Source organism: Lissotriton helveticus, chromosome 10 (genome assembly GCF_964261635.1).
Source record: "Lissotriton helveticus chromosome 10, aLisHel1.1, whole genome shotgun sequence".
In the NCBI taxonomy this organism is placed as follows: domain Eukaryota; kingdom Metazoa; phylum Chordata; class Amphibia; order Caudata; family Salamandridae; genus Lissotriton; species Lissotriton helveticus.
This window is the reverse complement of record NC_136071.1, coordinates 12,537,083-12,554,915: the sequence shown is the minus strand read 5'-3', so window position 1 is coordinate 12,554,915 and position 17,833 is coordinate 12,537,083. Positions and strand designations below refer to the sequence as shown.

General features: G+C 51.5%; 1 protein-coding gene across 2 annotated transcripts in view; it reads right to left on the bottom strand.

The window, feature by feature from the left end:
* The window catches only part of HUWE1 (HECT, UBA and WWE domain containing E3 ubiquitin protein ligase 1), a 1,655,742-nt gene that overhangs the window by 1,402,334 nt on the left and 235,575 nt on the right, over nucleotides 1-17,833 (bottom strand). For both annotated transcript variants that reach the window (XM_078664564.1, XM_078664565.1), the window contains one exon: nucleotides 17,107-17,206. In XM_078664564.1, the coding sequence (XP_078520690.1) occupies nucleotides 17,107-17,206 (100 nt within the window). The remainder of the gene's footprint in view (nucleotides 1-17,106; nucleotides 17,207-17,833) is intronic.

The following is a 17,833-nucleotide window of genomic DNA, read 5'->3' as shown; positions in this document are numbered from 1 at the left end:
GACTACAGTGCGCATGGGCATCGACTCCATCCCCAGATTGTTTTTAGCCATTGTGGCAGAGATGGAGTGAAACAGTGTAAAGGATGTCCATGCTAATGATGAATATAGAGAGAGTATCTGCAGCCGCAACGGGCACCGGGGAGGAGGGCGGGCGATATGAATGTTAGCAGCCCTACATGCCAAGAACAGATGCATACTGGTAAGTAGCATATTCAGTTCGAGGCATGTGGGCTGCTAAATTCATATCTTATGCATAGAATACATAGCAGTCCCTCCATTAACGGCGGTTGCCCGTGCCAGCTGCAGAAGCTTGAAAAAGTGTCTTGAGAACAGCCTGTCCTACAGCTGCTTGCTGTTTTGAATGCACATCTACACAGTAATGTTTGGTAAATGTGTGTGGTGTAGACCATGTGGCTGCTCTACAAATGTCTTCTAAGGGAATGTTCCCCAGGAAAGCCATGGAGGCCCCCAATTTGCGTGTGGAGTGCGCCCTTGGGGGTATTGTTAAAGTACGTTTAGCCTTTTGATAACAGATTTGAATGCACTTAACAATCCATCTGGCTATTCCTGCTTTGGAAATGGGGTTGCCTTTGTGCTGTGCTGAGAAGGCAACAAAAAGTTGTTGTGTCTTTGTAAAGGGTTGTGTTCTGTCAATGTAGTACATTAGCGCCCTTCTAACGTCTAATGTATGAAGCATTCTTTCTGCTACTGTTTGTGGGTTTTGGAAGAATGCAGGCAGGTCAATAGTTTGGTTGATATGAAACTGTGACACCACTTTAGGAAGGAATTTGGGGTTAGTGCGGAGCACTACCCTGTTGGAATGTATCTGTATGAATGGCTCTTGGATTGTGAGCGCCTGCAGCTCACTTACACGTCTGAGCGATGTGATAGCAATGAGAAAAGCCACTTTCCATGTGAGAAACTGAATCTCGCAGGAGTGCAGTGGCTCATAAGGTGGGCCCATCAGCCTAGTGAGGACCACATTGAGGTTCCACACTGGAGCTGGTGGTGTTCTTGGAGGAATGACTCGCTTCAGTCCTTCTAGGAAGGCTTTAATGGCAGGCACCCTGAAAACAGAGAGGTGTTGCCTATTCTGGAGATAAGCCGCTATGGCGGATAAATGTATCCGAATGGAAGCGTACGCTAGATTGCATTTGTAAAGATGTAACAAATAGCAGATGATGTTCGGAATGGATGCATCTAGCGGGTTGATATTGTTGTCTGTACAGTATATGACAAACCGCTTCCATTTAGCTGCATAGCAAGCTCGGGTAGTGGGCTTACGTGCCTCCCGGATGATGTCCATGCATTCTGGAGGCAGGTTGAGGTAGCCAAATTCTAAGACTTCAGGAGCCAGATCGCCAGATTGAGCTGCCGCGGATCTGGATGCTGAATGTCGCCATGGTTCTGCGTCAAGAGCCGGGATGTGAGATGCAGCCTTTGAAGCGGCACCACGGAAAGTTCTAGAAACGTGGTGTACCATGGTTGGCGTGCCCATGTTGGAGCAACCAGGATGAGAGTCATTGAGTGTTGCTTTAGCTTTCTTGCCACCAGCGGAATGAGAGGCGCTGGGGGAAAAGCGTACTCAAATTTGCCTGACCAGTTCATCCATATCGCATTCCCTTGCGATTCCGGGTGAGGGAACCTGGCGGCAAAGCTTTGGCATTTTGCGTTTTCCCTTGTGGCAAACAGGTCTATCTCTGGATGACCCCACTGCTGGAAGTACGGGTGGAGTACTGATGGATGCATCTCCCACTCGTGCATTTGATGGCTGTATCTGCTTAGCAGATCCGCCATCTGATTGTCCTTGCCCGGGAGGTGTTCCGCCATGAGGAAGATGTTCCTCTGAATGGCCCACTTCCACATGCTCTGAGCCAGATGAGACAGCTGTGGAGAGTGCGTACCTCCCTGCTTTTGGATGTAGTACATGGCGGTCATGTTGTCCGTCCGGATCAACACGACTTTGTTGCACAAATGTACCTTGAAGGACTTCAGCGCCATGAAGATTGCCATCAATTCCAGGTAGTTGATGTGCAACGTCTGCTGCTGGGTGGACCACAGTCCCTGCACCGTGTAGTGGAGCACATGAGCTCCCCACCCTTGGAGAGATGCGTCCGTTGTTAGGATTATCTGTGGCACTGGCTCTTGGAACGGTCGGCCCTTGCAAAGGTTGTGTGGATTCCACCAATGCAGAGAGTTGTATGCCCGACCGGTCACCAACACTAGGTCTGTTAGCTGTCCCCGAGCATGTGTCCACTGATTTGCCAAGCATTCTTGGAGCGGGCGCATGTGCAACCTCGCGTGCGGGACTATAAAGATGCAGGAGGCCATCATGCCTATCAACTGCATGAACTCTCGCTGGCAGGGAGTGTTGCGGTCTGAACCTTTGGCACAGCGACTGAATGCTGTTGATTCTGACTGGGTTTGGCTGAGCCATAGCAGTCAGGGTGTTTATTGTCGCGCCCAGATACTGCCGCACATGGGCTGGTTGAAGGTGCGACTTCGGGTAGTTTAGCGAGAACCCCAGGCTGTGAAGGAGTTGAATAGTGTGGGAAATGTCCGCGGCGCACTGTTGTTCCGACTTTGCTTGAACAAGCCAGTCGTCTAGGTACGGGTAGACATGTATGTTCTGTCTCCTGAGCTGCGCCGCCACTGTCGCCAGACACTTTGTAAACACTCTGGGGGCAGTAGTCACCCCGAAGGGTAGGACTTTGAACTGATAGTGCCTGTTTAGAATGGTAAACCTGAGGTATTTTCTGTGGGATGGGTGGAGTGGGATGTGGAAATAAGCATCCTTGAGGTCCAAGGTTGCTAGGAAGTCCCCTTGATTGAGCAGGGGGAGGATTTGTTGCAGTGTCAGCATGTGAAAGTGTTCTGACAGTATGTACATGTTGAGGGGGCGTAGATCCAGAATAGGTCTGAGGGATCCGTCCTTCTTTGGGATGAGGAAGTACAGGGAATAGACCCCTGTGCCTTCCTCTTCCACTGGCACGAGCTCGATTGCGCCTTTTTGCAGCATCACCAGTACTTCCTGCTGCAATAAGTGCAAGTGCTCTGCCGACATAGGACGGTGTCTTGGGGGAATGTTGGGAGGAGTGGAAGTTAACTCCAAACAGTAACCGTACTGGATAAGTTTTCTCACCCACCTGTCTGTGGTGATGGACGTCCAGACTGGCAGGAACTGCTTGAGTCTCCCCCCAACCGGTGTTGTATGGTCGGGGGGCAGTGACAGAGAGTCACTGTTTGTTGGCGGCAGAGGAACGGGAGTTGTTGTTCCCTCTGCCTCTGCCTTTGGCACGGTTACCTCTGTAACCCCCTCTACCCTGCTTGGGGTACGAGGATTGTGCACCACCCTTCGCGTATTGTGTTTGTTGACCCAATTGTCCTCTGGTAACACCACGTGCTCCTGAGCGACGAAAAGTGTGTCCCCTGAATTGTTGTGACTGAAGCCATGGACTTCGCAGTCTCGTTGTCCTTTTTAATTTTTTCAAGGGTGGTGTCTACATCTGGACCAAACAGTGTGTCAGGATTGACGGGCTGGTTGAGGATTGTAGTTTGGATGTCAGGCTTAAATCCAGATATGCGAAGCCAAGCTTGTCACCTCAACATGACGCTAGTGTTAATCCCCCTAGCCGCTGTATCTGCCACATCAAGTGCACACTTTATTGCAGCGTTGGAGATAAGCTTTCCCTCTTGTATGAGCATTTCGGCTGCTTCCTTAAACTCATCAGGTAGGTGTTGAAGGAGCTGTTCTAGGGTGTTGTAATGCGCCCTATCGTATCGTGCCAATAGGGCCTGTGTGTTCGCAATACGCCATACATTGGCAGCCTGCGCCGCCACCCTCTTGCCGGATGCCTCAAGCACTTTCGACTCCTTGTCTGGGGGAGGAGCTTCACCCGTGGTTTGGGAGTTTGCCCTCTTGCGGGCATTGGCGACCACCAACGAGTCTAGAGGCAACTGTCCTCGAATATATGCAGGATCTCCAGGTGCTGGCCTGTATTTTTTCTCGATACGTGGGTTCACCACCCTCGCCCTGGTAGGTTCCTTAAAGATTTCTGGGGCATGTTTAAGGACACCTTTAAGCATAGGAAGGATTTTAACTGTTCTCTCTGAGACGGAGAAAGTGTCAAATAAAAAGTCTTCCTCTACCGGGTCAGCATGCATGTCCACATTATGATTTGCTGCTGCCCGTTCGAGTAAAGCATTAAATGCAGCAGAATCCTCCGTTGGAGATGTACGTGTCCCAAAACCTTGTGGATCCTGTACCACCTGATGTCCACCTTGGTCCCCAGTGTCGCCATATGAGTCCTGCTGAACATCAGGGTCATTGCCAACTGGGAAACTGTATTGGTCCTGTTGGTCATCATCATCCCCTCCTGATTGGTTGGGGGAAGGTGATGGACTCCTTCTTGGTGGTGGCAGAATAGGCTCAACAAGTGAAGGAATGTCCTGTGCGGGCCTCTTCTTCAGTGGAATAATATAGGATTCCAGTGGTTGGGAAGTGATTTTCCTCTTATAAAGGGTCAATTTCCCTGTTTGGGCATCGATGCAATGCTCACATTGGTCATCTGAGGCGTGATATTGATCCGAGAGGCTCTTTGGCGTCGAGGGATCCGACGGTTTTGGCACCGACGTGGTTGCAAAGGCGGCCACCTTCGGTGGCAGAGTGTAAAGAAGCTTGCCGGAGGACTTTGGAGGTGTGTCCACCGATTTTGGAGCCGATGGCGTGGAAGCCGTGGACGACCAAGTCTTTTCCCTTATACATTTAAGGGAGTCGGTAACCTGCTTTGTGAAGGAGGTAGAGGGTTTTGTAACCGACGGCCGATCTTCGGTGGCGTCAGAGTTGGTTGGTGTCGACGGTATGTGCGTCGACGAATCTTCGGCTGCAATGTTTTGCGGCTCCGTTGAAGGCTTTGGCGCCGACGCCGTTGCAGCAGATCCGGCATCCTTGTGCCGATGTGTTGAGCCAGCGGCCTTTGGGTCGTGGCTTTTAGTCGACTTCGGGTCGGCCGAGCGTTTACTGGACGGCGCCGTAGCAGCGCCCGAAGGCGTCTCAAGAGGTTTAGGTGTCCACGCCGGAGCAACCGTGGTCGACGCCTGATGGACGGCCTTCTTGGAGGAGGGTTCCTTGTGCACCTTCTGCGGCGCTGTCGACTCCACAGCCTTCTTCGACTTTTGTGGGCCGGAGGGCGACGGAGTCGATGAAGGAGCAGGCTTCGATATTTTTTGTAGGACGTCGGCCATTTTATGTTTTGTCGACTCCGTAGGTTTCGGTTTCGACTGGACGTCGGCCATCTTGTGTGCCGTAGAATCCGAAGGTTTCGGTTTCGATACAGGCAATGGCGGCTCCGCTTGAGTGTCCGTGGCCGGGCCAGAAGGCGGGGCCGGGGATAGCGGTGCAGGGTCGTGGGTAAGGCCGAGTGGCGATCCCGTGACCTGAGCCTGAATAATGTAGACCTCGGGGCATAGCTCCTCCTCTGAGCTATCTTCCACGGCCCCATAAACTTCTTCGTCGTCCCCTACCTCCGACGTATTCAAGGTCTGGGCCCTGTCCTTCGATGTATTCCTCTGGATCGGCATGGACCTCAGTCGACGGTGGCGAAATCTGGAGATGATGGCTATCGCCTTCCTCCTCGGGGTCGTCGAATATGTTGTCGGGTGCCGGTGTCGCTCCCTGGGCCTCAAGGCGCACCGCGCGCCGAAGCTTTAGCGTCTTCTTGGACCTGAACTTGGAGCAGGCCATGCAGTTTTCTTCGTTGTGGTCCGGCGACAGGCATTTATTACAGACCGGATGCACATCGATGTGTGGATATTTGGATCCACAGACGGGGCAGAACTTGAACGGGCTCCGCTCCATGGTAAGTTCGCCGGGTCTTGCTGCGACGAGAGGGCCTCGAAGTCCGAGGAGTTACTTGACTCCGTAGATATGCGGCTCCGAGAGTCGGACGACGCTTGAGACCGTACGCAAACAATACCGACGCAGGTAACGAAGGCCTTTTGGCCTTAAGATGAAAGTTTAACGGTTCCGACACAGAGACGTCAAAACCACATCCGAACCCAATGGCGGAAAAAAACAATCTGGGGATGGAGTCGATGCCCATGCGCACTGTAGTCCAGGGGAGGAGCCACCTATCTCGTGATACTTCGAAGACTCTTCCAGGACAACAATGTGCAATCATCCGGACCCAACACTAGGCGGCGATCTATGCATAAGATATGAATTTAGCAGCCCACATGCCTCGAACTCTTCCTCCTCCGAAGAGAGCACCTCTTTGCGAGTCTTCATTTTTTGAAGCCAGGTTAACAGACGACCTTCCCTGTCCCGAAGAGTCTTGTTTGAGAAGGTTCTGCAGATCTTGCACTCTGTGGCCTTGTGGTCAGGATATAAGCAGTAAATACAATTGTCATGCTTATCCTCCACAAAAAGACGTTTTTCCCACAAGAGGCACAGGCCCTGAACAAGGCCTTCTTGTCAGACATGTTGATCCAGTAGAAACTTGAAGAAATCCAGAAGTAGAATGAAAAGCTGAGCAGAGCTCAGTGGAGACTCCCTAGCACAACGTGTGGTAGAAAAATCTGAGGCTCTGAGCTCTCTCAGGAAGGTTCCAGAGGGTGAGGCTGCTCTGATTGGTCCTGGCAAAAGTTTGGTCTCTTTTTACAAAAAGAGGGTGATAGGATACAAAATGAGATGAGGCCTAGGCCTAAGTTTCTCTTTTGTTTCTATGGTTTTTATACTACCGAGGCTCCCATTCCGACGACGGGGAATGATACAAAGCATGGGAATCTATGAAAGTTCCAATACTGGGGCAATCACCACTGTGTCTTTCTGATCGTTCCAGTGGAGATTGAAATCACCCAGGTAGACTTGGGTGGTCTGCCGACCGGCATTGGAAGTGATCATGTCCATGAGTTGTTGGGTGAATATGAGATTGTCACCAGGCGGGTGATAGATGAGATGTAAAGCACAAACTTGTTTGCCCTCGCTGGAGATGTCGAGGCAGAGGAGTTCACAGGAGGAAAGGGAGGGGGAGGTGACTTTAGTAACGGAGAGGTTGCTCCTAAAAATGCATGCAATTCCCCCGCCCGTCTTGCCAGGAGACCTGTCCAGCCTAATGATGTGATAATTGGGGGGGACTAGTATGTCCATAATCGGGGTAGAGGCTTCAGTAAGCCACGTTTCCGTTAGAATGGCTAGGTCCAGATCCATAGCTGAGACGAGATCCGCGATGTCGGAGGAGTGTCTCTGAGCTGATCTGCAGTTGAGTAGGATGCATTTGAGTTTGGGAGATAGAAGGGTGGTCGAGCTTTCTAGTGTGAGGGGAACTTTTCTGAGGTTGTTAGGGACGGAACCTCTGTTGTTGAGTGTTGGGGGCCTCAGAGGGTTTGTAAGAATTGTGGGTATGGGGATGTGCATGTTGGATATGTGTTTTACCGGACCTGGGCCATAAGAGCGAAGGAGAGAGCATAGGTCGCGGTCCGACAATGGGTTGAGGACACGACGGGGGCCGTGGGAGTTATTGCGAACGGGGATAGTCGGCCAGCGCGGGTGTCGTCGGAGGCGAGAGTATGCAGGGAGGGTGCGTCGTTTGTAGGGTAGGGGGATGGTGGGAGGTAGACTGGGCTGTGAGGAGAGAAGGTCTTTGATTGCGTGGACATCTTTTTTGCTTTGTAGAATATCCTCTTTGACTTGTTGGAGGGTGGATAAAGTCAGGTCAGGAGGTGTATTGGGGATGGGGTTGGTGGTGAGAGCCATTGGTGAATGGTTGAGTAGTGAGCTGGAAAGCGGGCAGGGTATCGAGGGGGGGATATACTAGCGTTGTTGGTGAGAGCCATTGGTGAATGGTTGAGTAGTGAGCTGGAAAGCGGGCAGGGTATCGAGGGGGGGGGATATACTAGCGTTGTTGGAAGTTTCTGCTGTGCTAATGAGTGGGATGGCATTCAAAGTGTGGGCGTGTTTGTGGGCGAGGGGTGTGGGTGAGGTAGGTGAAGTAGGCGGTGGGTGGGAGGCATAGGTAGTGACGTCAGTGGGAGACGGTGCCGGTGAGTAGAAAAGTGCGTGAAGGCTGAGGACAGTGGGGGAGACAGGAGGGTAGTGAGGGCTGAGAATAGGAGGTGGGAGAGAGGGGGATGCTAAGGTAAGGGAGGCGGTATGTTCTGTATCTTTTGTTGGGAGGGTGAGAGTGTCGTGGGTGGGAGTGGGGAGGGAGTTGGAGAGGGAGAGGTGTCCGCCGTAGGGGGGATGGGAGGGGGGGGTGGATAAACTCCGAATGGTGGTGTGTTCAGATGGTGGCGTGTTGTGGGCGAGAGTTGTGTCAGATGTGAGAGACTCGTGGGTGGGAGTGGGGAGGGAGCTGGGGAGGGAGAGGGGTCTGCCGTGGGGGGGATGGGAGGGGGGGTGGTGTGTTCACATGGTGGCGTGTTGTGGGTGGGAGTTGTTATGTCAGGGGGGAGAGGGATGGAGAGAGTATGGGTGGGGATAAGCAGGGTCATGTTAGAGGGGCTGCTAGTATATGTGGTGGAGAGATTTGTGACTGTCCTTGGGGAGTGTGGGGCGTTAACAGCAAGTGGGCCATTTACTGGGGTGCTGGGGGTAGAGGTGTAGTAGGTAGGGGCTGCGACGTCAGGGGTGATAGTGCTGGTGGAGTTCTGGGTGGGGGTCCGCAGCTTGGAAAGGTGCTCTTTGAACTTGGGGAACAGGTTGTCTAGTAGTTCCAGGTTCTTGTCCGTGGCTTGAATTAGGACAATCCCGTTATTGTAGATAGTAATGGTAGTCCTGCCAGGGAAGAGGTGGGAAGGTGTGATAGAGAGAGTTAGGCCATGAGTTGTTTTCCTGGTGGTGGAGACGGTGAGTAGGGAAAGGAACGCTTTTCTCCATTGGGCTCTGCGTGAGGTGTGAAAGATGATATCAGTATTCAGGGCTCCATTGCCCGGTGAGAAGTAGGTGTCGGTAAAGGGTGTTTCAGGGTGCGATCTCAAGAAGTTATGTTTAAAACGTTTAGCGGCTTTTTTGGTGAGAGTGGAAGGGTAGTTAATTCTAAAAGTGTGCTTGCCGTTGAGCTCCATTTTGGAAAGGCTGTGATGTTGGGTGTAGGAAATAGGATGACAATAAAAACTGTCAGCCGCTAGTTACAGGGCAAAGGGATGACACTAGCGAGTGACCAAAAGTATAAGAGGTAGAAGGCAGTGCAGTCCACGAACAAACAGTGTGAAGGTGCAGCTTACCTAATGCATCCTATATGCGAGGTAGCAGTCAGTTTACACCATGTACAAAATATGAGAGGTAGAACCGGTTAGGTGGAAACAAATTTACACATCAGAGTGTACGAGGTAACAGCAGTGTAGTCTAGGTGTAGAAAGTGGCTGGGTGCAGCTTACATGGCTAAGCGAAGTGAATGAGGTAGAAATAGTCAGTGCAATATCGTGAAGTAGTTTACATCGAAGAACCAACAAATAGATGAGGTAGCAGCTTACCGCATATACAGTATAAAAATAGGGCTAAACTACTAATGAATTACTGAATCCAGTATATGTGCAAACAAGTTACTTCAATAACAAATATGACACTCTAATATGAGGTAGCAATCTGTGCACTGTCGGCGGGTAAAAGTGATGATGGGTGTATATTACATAAGATGTAGGATACCAATAGTAATAAAATAAAATACTGCAGTAAAAGGCAGATACTTAAGCGCATCAAGAGCACCAGGTTACATAAAGTGTAAAGTAGAAGTATAATACTGACAAAATACTGGAATAAAATAACTGTGCAGACCATAAAAATACCTAAATCGAAGGTGACAATAGTGAGTAGTCAAAAATATGTAAGGAACAGGAGTCAGTGGCAGAATACAATTGCACACAAAAATTATATGAAACAACGAGTGGCATTAGTGAGCAGCAAAAAATATATGAGGTAGCAAACGGTGCATTACCGGTGACGATAAAGTGGGACGTGCAAGATACAATTAGGAGTGTAAAATATAATACCACTGTAAAAGGCAATAATATATGGGTAGCAATAGGTGCAGAAAAAGTGAAATGTGCTGGATACAATTAGGAATATATTAATAAATACCACTGTAAAAAGGCAGACTATCAAAATCCGATGTGAAAAACACCAAGCTGTGTAAATTGTGCAGCCGATAAGAGTAGTCTAAAAGGCCTTAGGTCTTTAGGTCGACGGTGGAAATGACTAGTCCATGATGGTCGCCCAAAGATAGACAGACTAAGATGGCCGAACCGATAGGGGAGATAGAAATACTGGTCCTTTGTCTGTTGCTATTACTTTGAGCTCAAAGAAGGACTGTTTCACTTTCTATTCGAGCAGGCACTGCTCATAGCTTGCTGGGAGGGAAGAGTGGGGGAGTTAAAGCTGTGGAGCCTCGTGGACATCAAAGGTACCGGAGAGGATTTATTTCTACAGTTTTATGGCCTCGGCCATGTTGCTCAAGGAGGTAGTCTAAAAGATGTGAGCAGGCGGGTGGGGTGAAATAAATACTTTGTGCCTCCGTTAGCATGTTGAGCTTGCCAGTATAATTTTTGTGGTTGCAATGCTTTAATCCAGGTGTGACGCAGACCGATCTGAATGTAGCTATATGTGCTGTGTGTTTGCCTCAGGGCTCCAGACCATCCATGGGACATGAGCTCAAAAGTTGCACCAGAGGTTCCAAACCTGTATTTCCCTGAGCGGTGGGGAACTCAATAACAGGTATCCACTCCCGGTGGGGGCCGGCTCCTGTCTGCCCTCTAGCTCCCGTTGGTCTCAAAGCCCAGTTCAGCAATTCCCCAGCGCCGCTACACCTTCACATCAGTCTTCCGGTGCCGCCGGGGGCAGGCTCCACTCAACCGGCGTTGATAGTACCCAGAGCAGAGCCCTGCTGGGCAAGAGAAAGAAGGAAGAGAAGAACCTCAAAGAGGGGCAGCAAGAGGATCCACAGCCTTTGCTGTGCACCATGCCACAAATCTGTTCCACCTGCAGGCGTATACCGACTTTGTGGAGGGACGCCTGGCTGCCAGAATGATGTTACAAACTTCAGGAGGCAAGTCAAATGGCCTCAACTGTCGCCGCTCAATCTCCAAGCATGGAGGTGGAGACTGGACAGGTTCGGGTGGAGGACGTCCCCTGCTGCTGCGACAGAAGGTCCTCCCGAAGAGGCAGACGAATCGGGGGATCGACTGACATACTGAGTAGCTCTGGATACCAGTACCTTCATGCCCAGTCCGGAGCCACAAAGATGACTTGGGCCCGGTCGGCTTGATCTTCTTCAAGACTCTGGGCAGAAGTGGTATAGGCGGAAAGGCGTACAACAGACCGCAACTCCACTTGCAACGAAAAGCGTCCGAGCAAGTGCCGCCGTGGAAATTCCAACGCGCAGAACCGACGACATTGCGCGTTCTCTTCGGTGGCGTATAGATCTAACCAAGGCTCTCCCCATCGCTGAAAGAGACCTTGCGCCACGTCCGAGTTAAGACGCCATTCGTGATCCATCATGCACCGACGGCTGAGCTCGTCCGCCCTGGCGTTCAAAGAACCTGCCAGTTGTTGAGCCACCAGGGTCACGCCCTGGCGTTCCAGTCACTGCCAGAGGCGCAGAGCCTCCTGGCAAAGGGTCCACGACCCCACCCCGCCCTGTTTGTTGCAGTACCACAAGGCGGTGGTGTTGTCCGGGAACACCTGCACTACACTCCCCCGGACAGAGGGGAGGAATGCCTTCAGTGCTAGACGAATCGCCCGCAACTCCAAAAGGTTGATATGGAGCCGGGCCTCCGCCGGAGGCCTCTGATCTCCGCCTCTCCCATGTGGCCTCCCCAGCCCTGGAGGGACGCGTCAGTCACAACCACGTGCTCCGGTTGGGGAAGGGAGAGGGATCTGCAGCTGACCCAATCGCGGTCCGTGAGCCACCACTGCAGCTGTCTCGCAGTGCCCTCCGAGATCAGGACGTGGTCAGACAGATTACCCTGATGCTGGGCCCACTGAAACTTCAGGTCCCACTGCAGAGCCCGCATCCGCCACCTGGCGTGATGCACCAGTAGGATGCAGGAGGCCATCAGCCCCAGAAGCCACAGCGTCAACCTGACCATGACCCGGGATAAAGGCTGAAAGAGTGTAATCAGAGCCTGAATATCCCGCACCCGCTGTTCAGGAGGATAAACCCGAAACTGCGCTGAGTCCAGAACCACTCCGATGAAAAGGAGCTTCTGAGAGGGCCACAGGTGCGACTTCGGCACATTGAGGGAGAACCCCAGCTGGTGCAGGAGATCTGCCGTAGTCTGGAGGTGGCTGACGACTATTTGGGGCGAGCCCGCCTTCAACAACCAGTCGTCGAGGTAGGGGGAAGACTGAAACCCCTAAACTGCGCAGATGAGCTGCGACCACCGCCATCACCTTTGTGAACACCCGTGGGGCGCTGGTAAGGCCGAAGGAGAGCACGGTAAACTGAAAGTGCCCGTGGCCAACCGTGAACCGCAGGTAGCGACGGTGGGCCGGCATGACGGGGATGTGGAAATAAGCGTCCTGCAAGTCCAACACTACCATCCAGTCTTCTGGGTACAGGGCAGCTAGGACCTGAGCCAGTGTCAGCATTTTGAACTTCTCCTTCCGGAGGAAGCCGTTGACGTTCCGTAGGTCCAAGATAGGGCGTAGGCCCCCTTTGCCCTTCTTGGGTACCAGAAAGTAGTGGGAGTAACAACCACACCCTACTTCTGGCCCAGGAACACGCTCGATGGCCCCCTTGGCCAAGAGGGCCGTAACTTCCTCCTGCAGAAGTCTCAAATGATCCCCTGATACTCTGTGGTATTGAGGTGGCATGGCTGGAGGGGTCGTCTCGAAGGGGAGGGAGTAGCCCCTTCGGACGATTTGCAGCACCCACATGTCTGAAGTGACAGTGTGCCAGTGGAGGAGGTGATGGCGAACCCTGCCCCCCACTGGCGACACATGGGCCTGAAAGCACGGACTAGGAGGGTTTTGAGGCGGATGCCGCGGGGGAAGGTGTGGACTGACCTCGCTGTTGACCCTGACCGCCGCCACAGCGATTTCCACGGCCTCCACCGCGCTGGGTATTACCTTGCGGTGCGTGGCTGGCAGCATGTGCGGGAACACCCCTTCCGTGGCCATGAAAGGAGTGAAAGGCAGCAGATTGCTGGCGCGGGGCCGAGAGGCCCAAGGACTTGGCCGTAGCCCTGGAGTCCTTGAAGCGCTCAAGCGCATGGTCTGCCTTGTCACCAAAAAGGCGACTGCCATCAAACGGCATGTCCATCAGTGTATTCTGGACATCAGCCGAGAAGTTGGCGGATCTCAACCAGGCGTGGCGACGAATCGCCACCGTCGTTGCCATCGCTCTGCCCAGTGAATCGGTGGTATCTAGTCCACACCGAATTGAATAACGTGCCGCATCTCGGCCCTCCACAAGGGCTTGGCCGAGTTTAGCCCGTACCTCCAACGGGCATTCTGGCAGCACGTCCGCGACCGTGTCCCTCAAGGAGTGGGTGTAGCGGCCCAGGAGGCATGCGGTGTTGGAAGACCGCAGTCCCAAACTGAGGGAGGAGAATACCTTTTTGCCGTATTGCTCATACCTCTTGGATTCCCTGTCAGGCGGAGGCGACGGGAATGCGGTCTGGGAATTGGAGGCCTGGATCACCAGGCTCTCAGGGATGGGGTGGGTGGACAGGAAACAAGGGTCGCCCGGGGCCGGGCGGTGGCGTCTGGCCACGTTCCTATCTACAGGCGAACCTGTAGCGGGCTTGGACCAAGTGCCCAAAAGAACGTCAGTCAAGGCCTCGTTAAACGGCAGCCGAGGCTCGGCTGAGCATGACTGCGGCTTAAGGACATCAGTGAGGAGGTTAGTCCTCATGGCCGCGACGGGGAGCTCAAGGCCCAAGGCCTTGGCCGCCCTCATCAACAACACACTGTAGGTTGCTCCCTCCTCCGTAGCCACGGTAGGAGGTGAGACAAAGCCAGTGTCCGGCGAAGTGTCCAGACCACTGGCATCCCCAAGTTCACCTGTCCAGTCCTCCTGGGACTGACATTCACGTGTCAGAGGGTCCTCAGACCCCTCCCAATACTCCTCATCACCCATCTCCTGGTACTCAGGGTTAGTAAAAGATGGGGCTGGTTCATGGAAAATGTATTCTCCGAACGGCGTCTGAAGCGGCGCCGGAACCGGGTCGAGGGAGGCATCGGGGACGGCGCCGCACGAAGACGGCGCAGGGGGTGACACCTGAGGGACCGGCGCCGGGGAGGTCGTTAAGTCCGGCGACGACCCGGATCCGGATCCAGCGGAGGCCTGCGGCGCCGGGCCCGTAGGCGCCTGCGGCGTTGGAGCTGAAGCACCCGACTGCGTCTGGGCCAAAGCCCCCGACCCACTAGGGCCCCCAGACTGGTCCGCTGGGCCTGAAAGCGCCGCGGAGCCCGCCGGGGGAGTGAGGAACCGCTCGATTTCCTCCTGCGTTGCGCGCGGCCCAGGGACCGGAGGGTATGGGGCCGATCACGGCTCCTGTGACTCAGACGGAGCCGCGTGGGCGGTGTCACCTGAACCCCCGGCCGTGTCGTGCGAGCATCGGGGGGGGAGATGGGGAGTCGGAAGAGCGATGACGTCTCTTCGACTTCTTGTGCTTACCGGACAACTTCGACCCAGAGGAGTGATGTCGACTCCCGGAGCTATGGCGGCTCCGCTCCCGCAACCGGTCCCTCGACCTCCGTGCGGACTGGGACCTCTCTCGGTGCGGGGCAGTCGGAACAGGTCTTATCAACATGGTCGACGCAGAGACAGTGGAGACACTGACGGTGAGGGTCCGTGACCGACATCAGTCGGTCGCAATCCTCACAGTGCTTGAAACCTGGCATCTCTACCGGCACCGCTCTGAGTCGAAGACTCGAAAAAGAACAATCAAAAGAGATCAAAAAAGTTTAGTAAAAAAGACTAAGGTACCACTTTTTCCGGACCTGCGCTGCTGGCGCTGAAAAAAGAAGAACGCGGAGGCGTCGTCTAAGTACTCCGACAACATCATGGCGCCGACGACTGACGCGGAGCCGCAGACGACGCCTACCGACGCGCAAGGGTAATGCTACGCAAAAATTTCCGGATCCAGTCTGACGCCTGGGGATATTCTAAGGTAAGGAATCTAATACTAACGTATCTCTTTCAGATACCAGGCATCCCTACATGCACCAGACTAGATTCAAACTACAGGAGACAAAAGTCTCAAAAAAGATAGTCAAAAAGTGACTCAGGTACGTGCTCTAACTGGATCTGCGCTTACTGGCGCAGAAAAAGAAAGAACGGACGTCAGCGCGCATAGGTGCTGCCTAAGCAGACTCCGTGAAGTCATCTCGGCACATACGACGCCAGCGATTGACGTGGAGTCGCACAACACCACCCACTGACGCGCAGAGGTACTGCTAGCGAAAACTTTCCGGATCCAGTCTGACACCTGGGGATATTCTAAGGTAAGAAATCTATCACTAACGTGTCTCTTTCAGTTATCAGCTTGTGGCAGGATCCTCAAGGCTTGAAACAGGTCCGTCGAGATGACATACCTGTGCACCAGGAGTTGTAACCACTCATGAGGAGTCGACAAAAAGTCGCAAAAATAGTCAAAAAGTGACACGAGGTATCGCTCTCTGGACCTGCGCTGGCATGGAAAAAGAAAGAACCGACGTCAGTAAACAGGGGTAGTGTAAGTAGATACCGCAACATCATTCCAGCGACCAACACGCCAACGACGAACGCAGAGTCGACCAACCCACCTACCAACGCACAGGGGTACTGCGGAGGAAAAAATTCTCCAGATCCACTCTGACGCCCGGGGGTAATTCTAAGGTGTGGAATCCATAACTAATTATCTCTTTCAGATAATATATCAAGTCCCACCAGGAAGTGAGAGAGCAGACCAGAGCGGTGTTTAAAAGTTGGTGACATATGTATAACGTATGGAGTTCAAGTGGATAGAGGGACATTCATCTACAAGAATCAAAACAGCAGTCTTTAAAGAACAGATTATGTTTTGCCTACCAGCCACTTCCCACCACTTGAAGGAGGCATAGTAGAAGTCTATGTGTGCCTAGAGTACAGTGCAAAGTTAAATCCAAAGAAAATTATATGTGCCACATTTAGCAAATATGCTACATACATCTGGAAATTGCTTGTGTGTTCAAAGGGAAAATGTAAGGAAAAGCCCCTTCTATGGACATACTATGGTTTCAGACATTAAACCAGATTACAGCTGACTGACAAATACTAACTTTTTAACAAAACTAAGGTCGACACAACTTTGTCAAGGAGCATTTGCCAGTCATCACGTCAAATAAACACCCTTGTTGAGGAGTAAGCATCCCAATTCGCAGTGAACTGCAGGAGTGCTAACAAAAAAAACACGACATTTATTGACCTGTGCAGTTGTTCACCTTCAGAATGATATTACAAAACAGTGTTTTCAGTTATCAGGACAGTATACATACTTGATCACAGAAAGGAGCAAAGCATTAGCACGCTTTCATCTTGCTGATAAAACCTCTAAGAATGACATACGTAAATGTAGCACGGGTGCTCTGACAGTTTGCAGTCAAACAGGACCACACGTCCTACACAACATGGGAGATACGTTACTTTTTGCCCAATTCTTTTGCACAACCGATGGCGTATTACAGCTTTCAGGTGGAAGGAATAATTTATATATTTTGCACAACATGACATTTATAAATGGTTTGCTTATGGAAACTAGGTGGTCTTGGGACAGTCTAGCCCCATTTGTGATGTGCGTTAGCACATAAGTTCATTGTGCTTGACATACTAGTTGTGGACGGTAAATGTAAGTAATCAAAGAAACCCAAGAGGGCAGAATTCATTGAGCAACAGCTTTGGGTGTATCAAGTCCAGAAGTTTCTGGCGGTCAGCAGCAGGCCAGGCCACCTTGATCAAGCCTAATCTCAAAATGAAAAACAAAAAGCTGCTCTCCTTGGTACAATGTATACTGCACTGTACAGTACAACCTTTCATAGCACCCTTACATTTCACTTAAACACCAGCCTTCAAGACTATTGAATAATCAGATACAAATCAAGCACAGCAGAAAGACACGGGCAGGAGTTGCACAACACGGTTTCATTACCTAGTATAGAAATTGCGTGCAGTCTTGCCTGGACAGCCTGTAACCTTTTCTTGTGAATGGAAAAGCCGTGAGCCAGTCGGATGTGTGTAAATAACAGCATCTATATTAAAAAAAAAATAATAAAAAAAAAAGGATAAAAGGCTTGGTGAGCAACCACTAATGAGATCTAACAGACATTTTGAATGATATTTAACCAAACCGAGTTTGAGTTTAATCCTGCTTCTGATCAATCACGGAAACGCCACCTTCAGTTCCTTTGGATCAATTCTATTTTTATCTGCTCAACTTAAGTGATTAAAAATAATTTTCACCTTTGCAGTCAAAGTTCTGAATAGGTATTGAAATTAAACATTTATGGTGTCTTACTGTGACAGTTTCTGAATGGAAGCATATTTTGCAATGTACCTCACGTGCTAGTCTTCGCCATCTAGAGAGTCAACTGTCCAAAGAGTACATTTAACTAAAGCGCAAAGCTTGCTGGTCCTGGGACAAAAAAAAGTTATAAATAACACTGACATAGGATCCTACCAAATAAACACTGCCTGACTGAAGATACCAAGAAAAGGCCTCAGTCCTGATGGAGATAAAACTGTGGTCTCTTAACATACACCCGATTCATCTGCTTCTTTTTATTTTTCAAGCTTTACAATATGAAATGTTTTAGAAAGCTGAAAATGTTTATAAGCATTCCATTCAGGAGCTTCAGGATCGAACACGTGCTCTATTT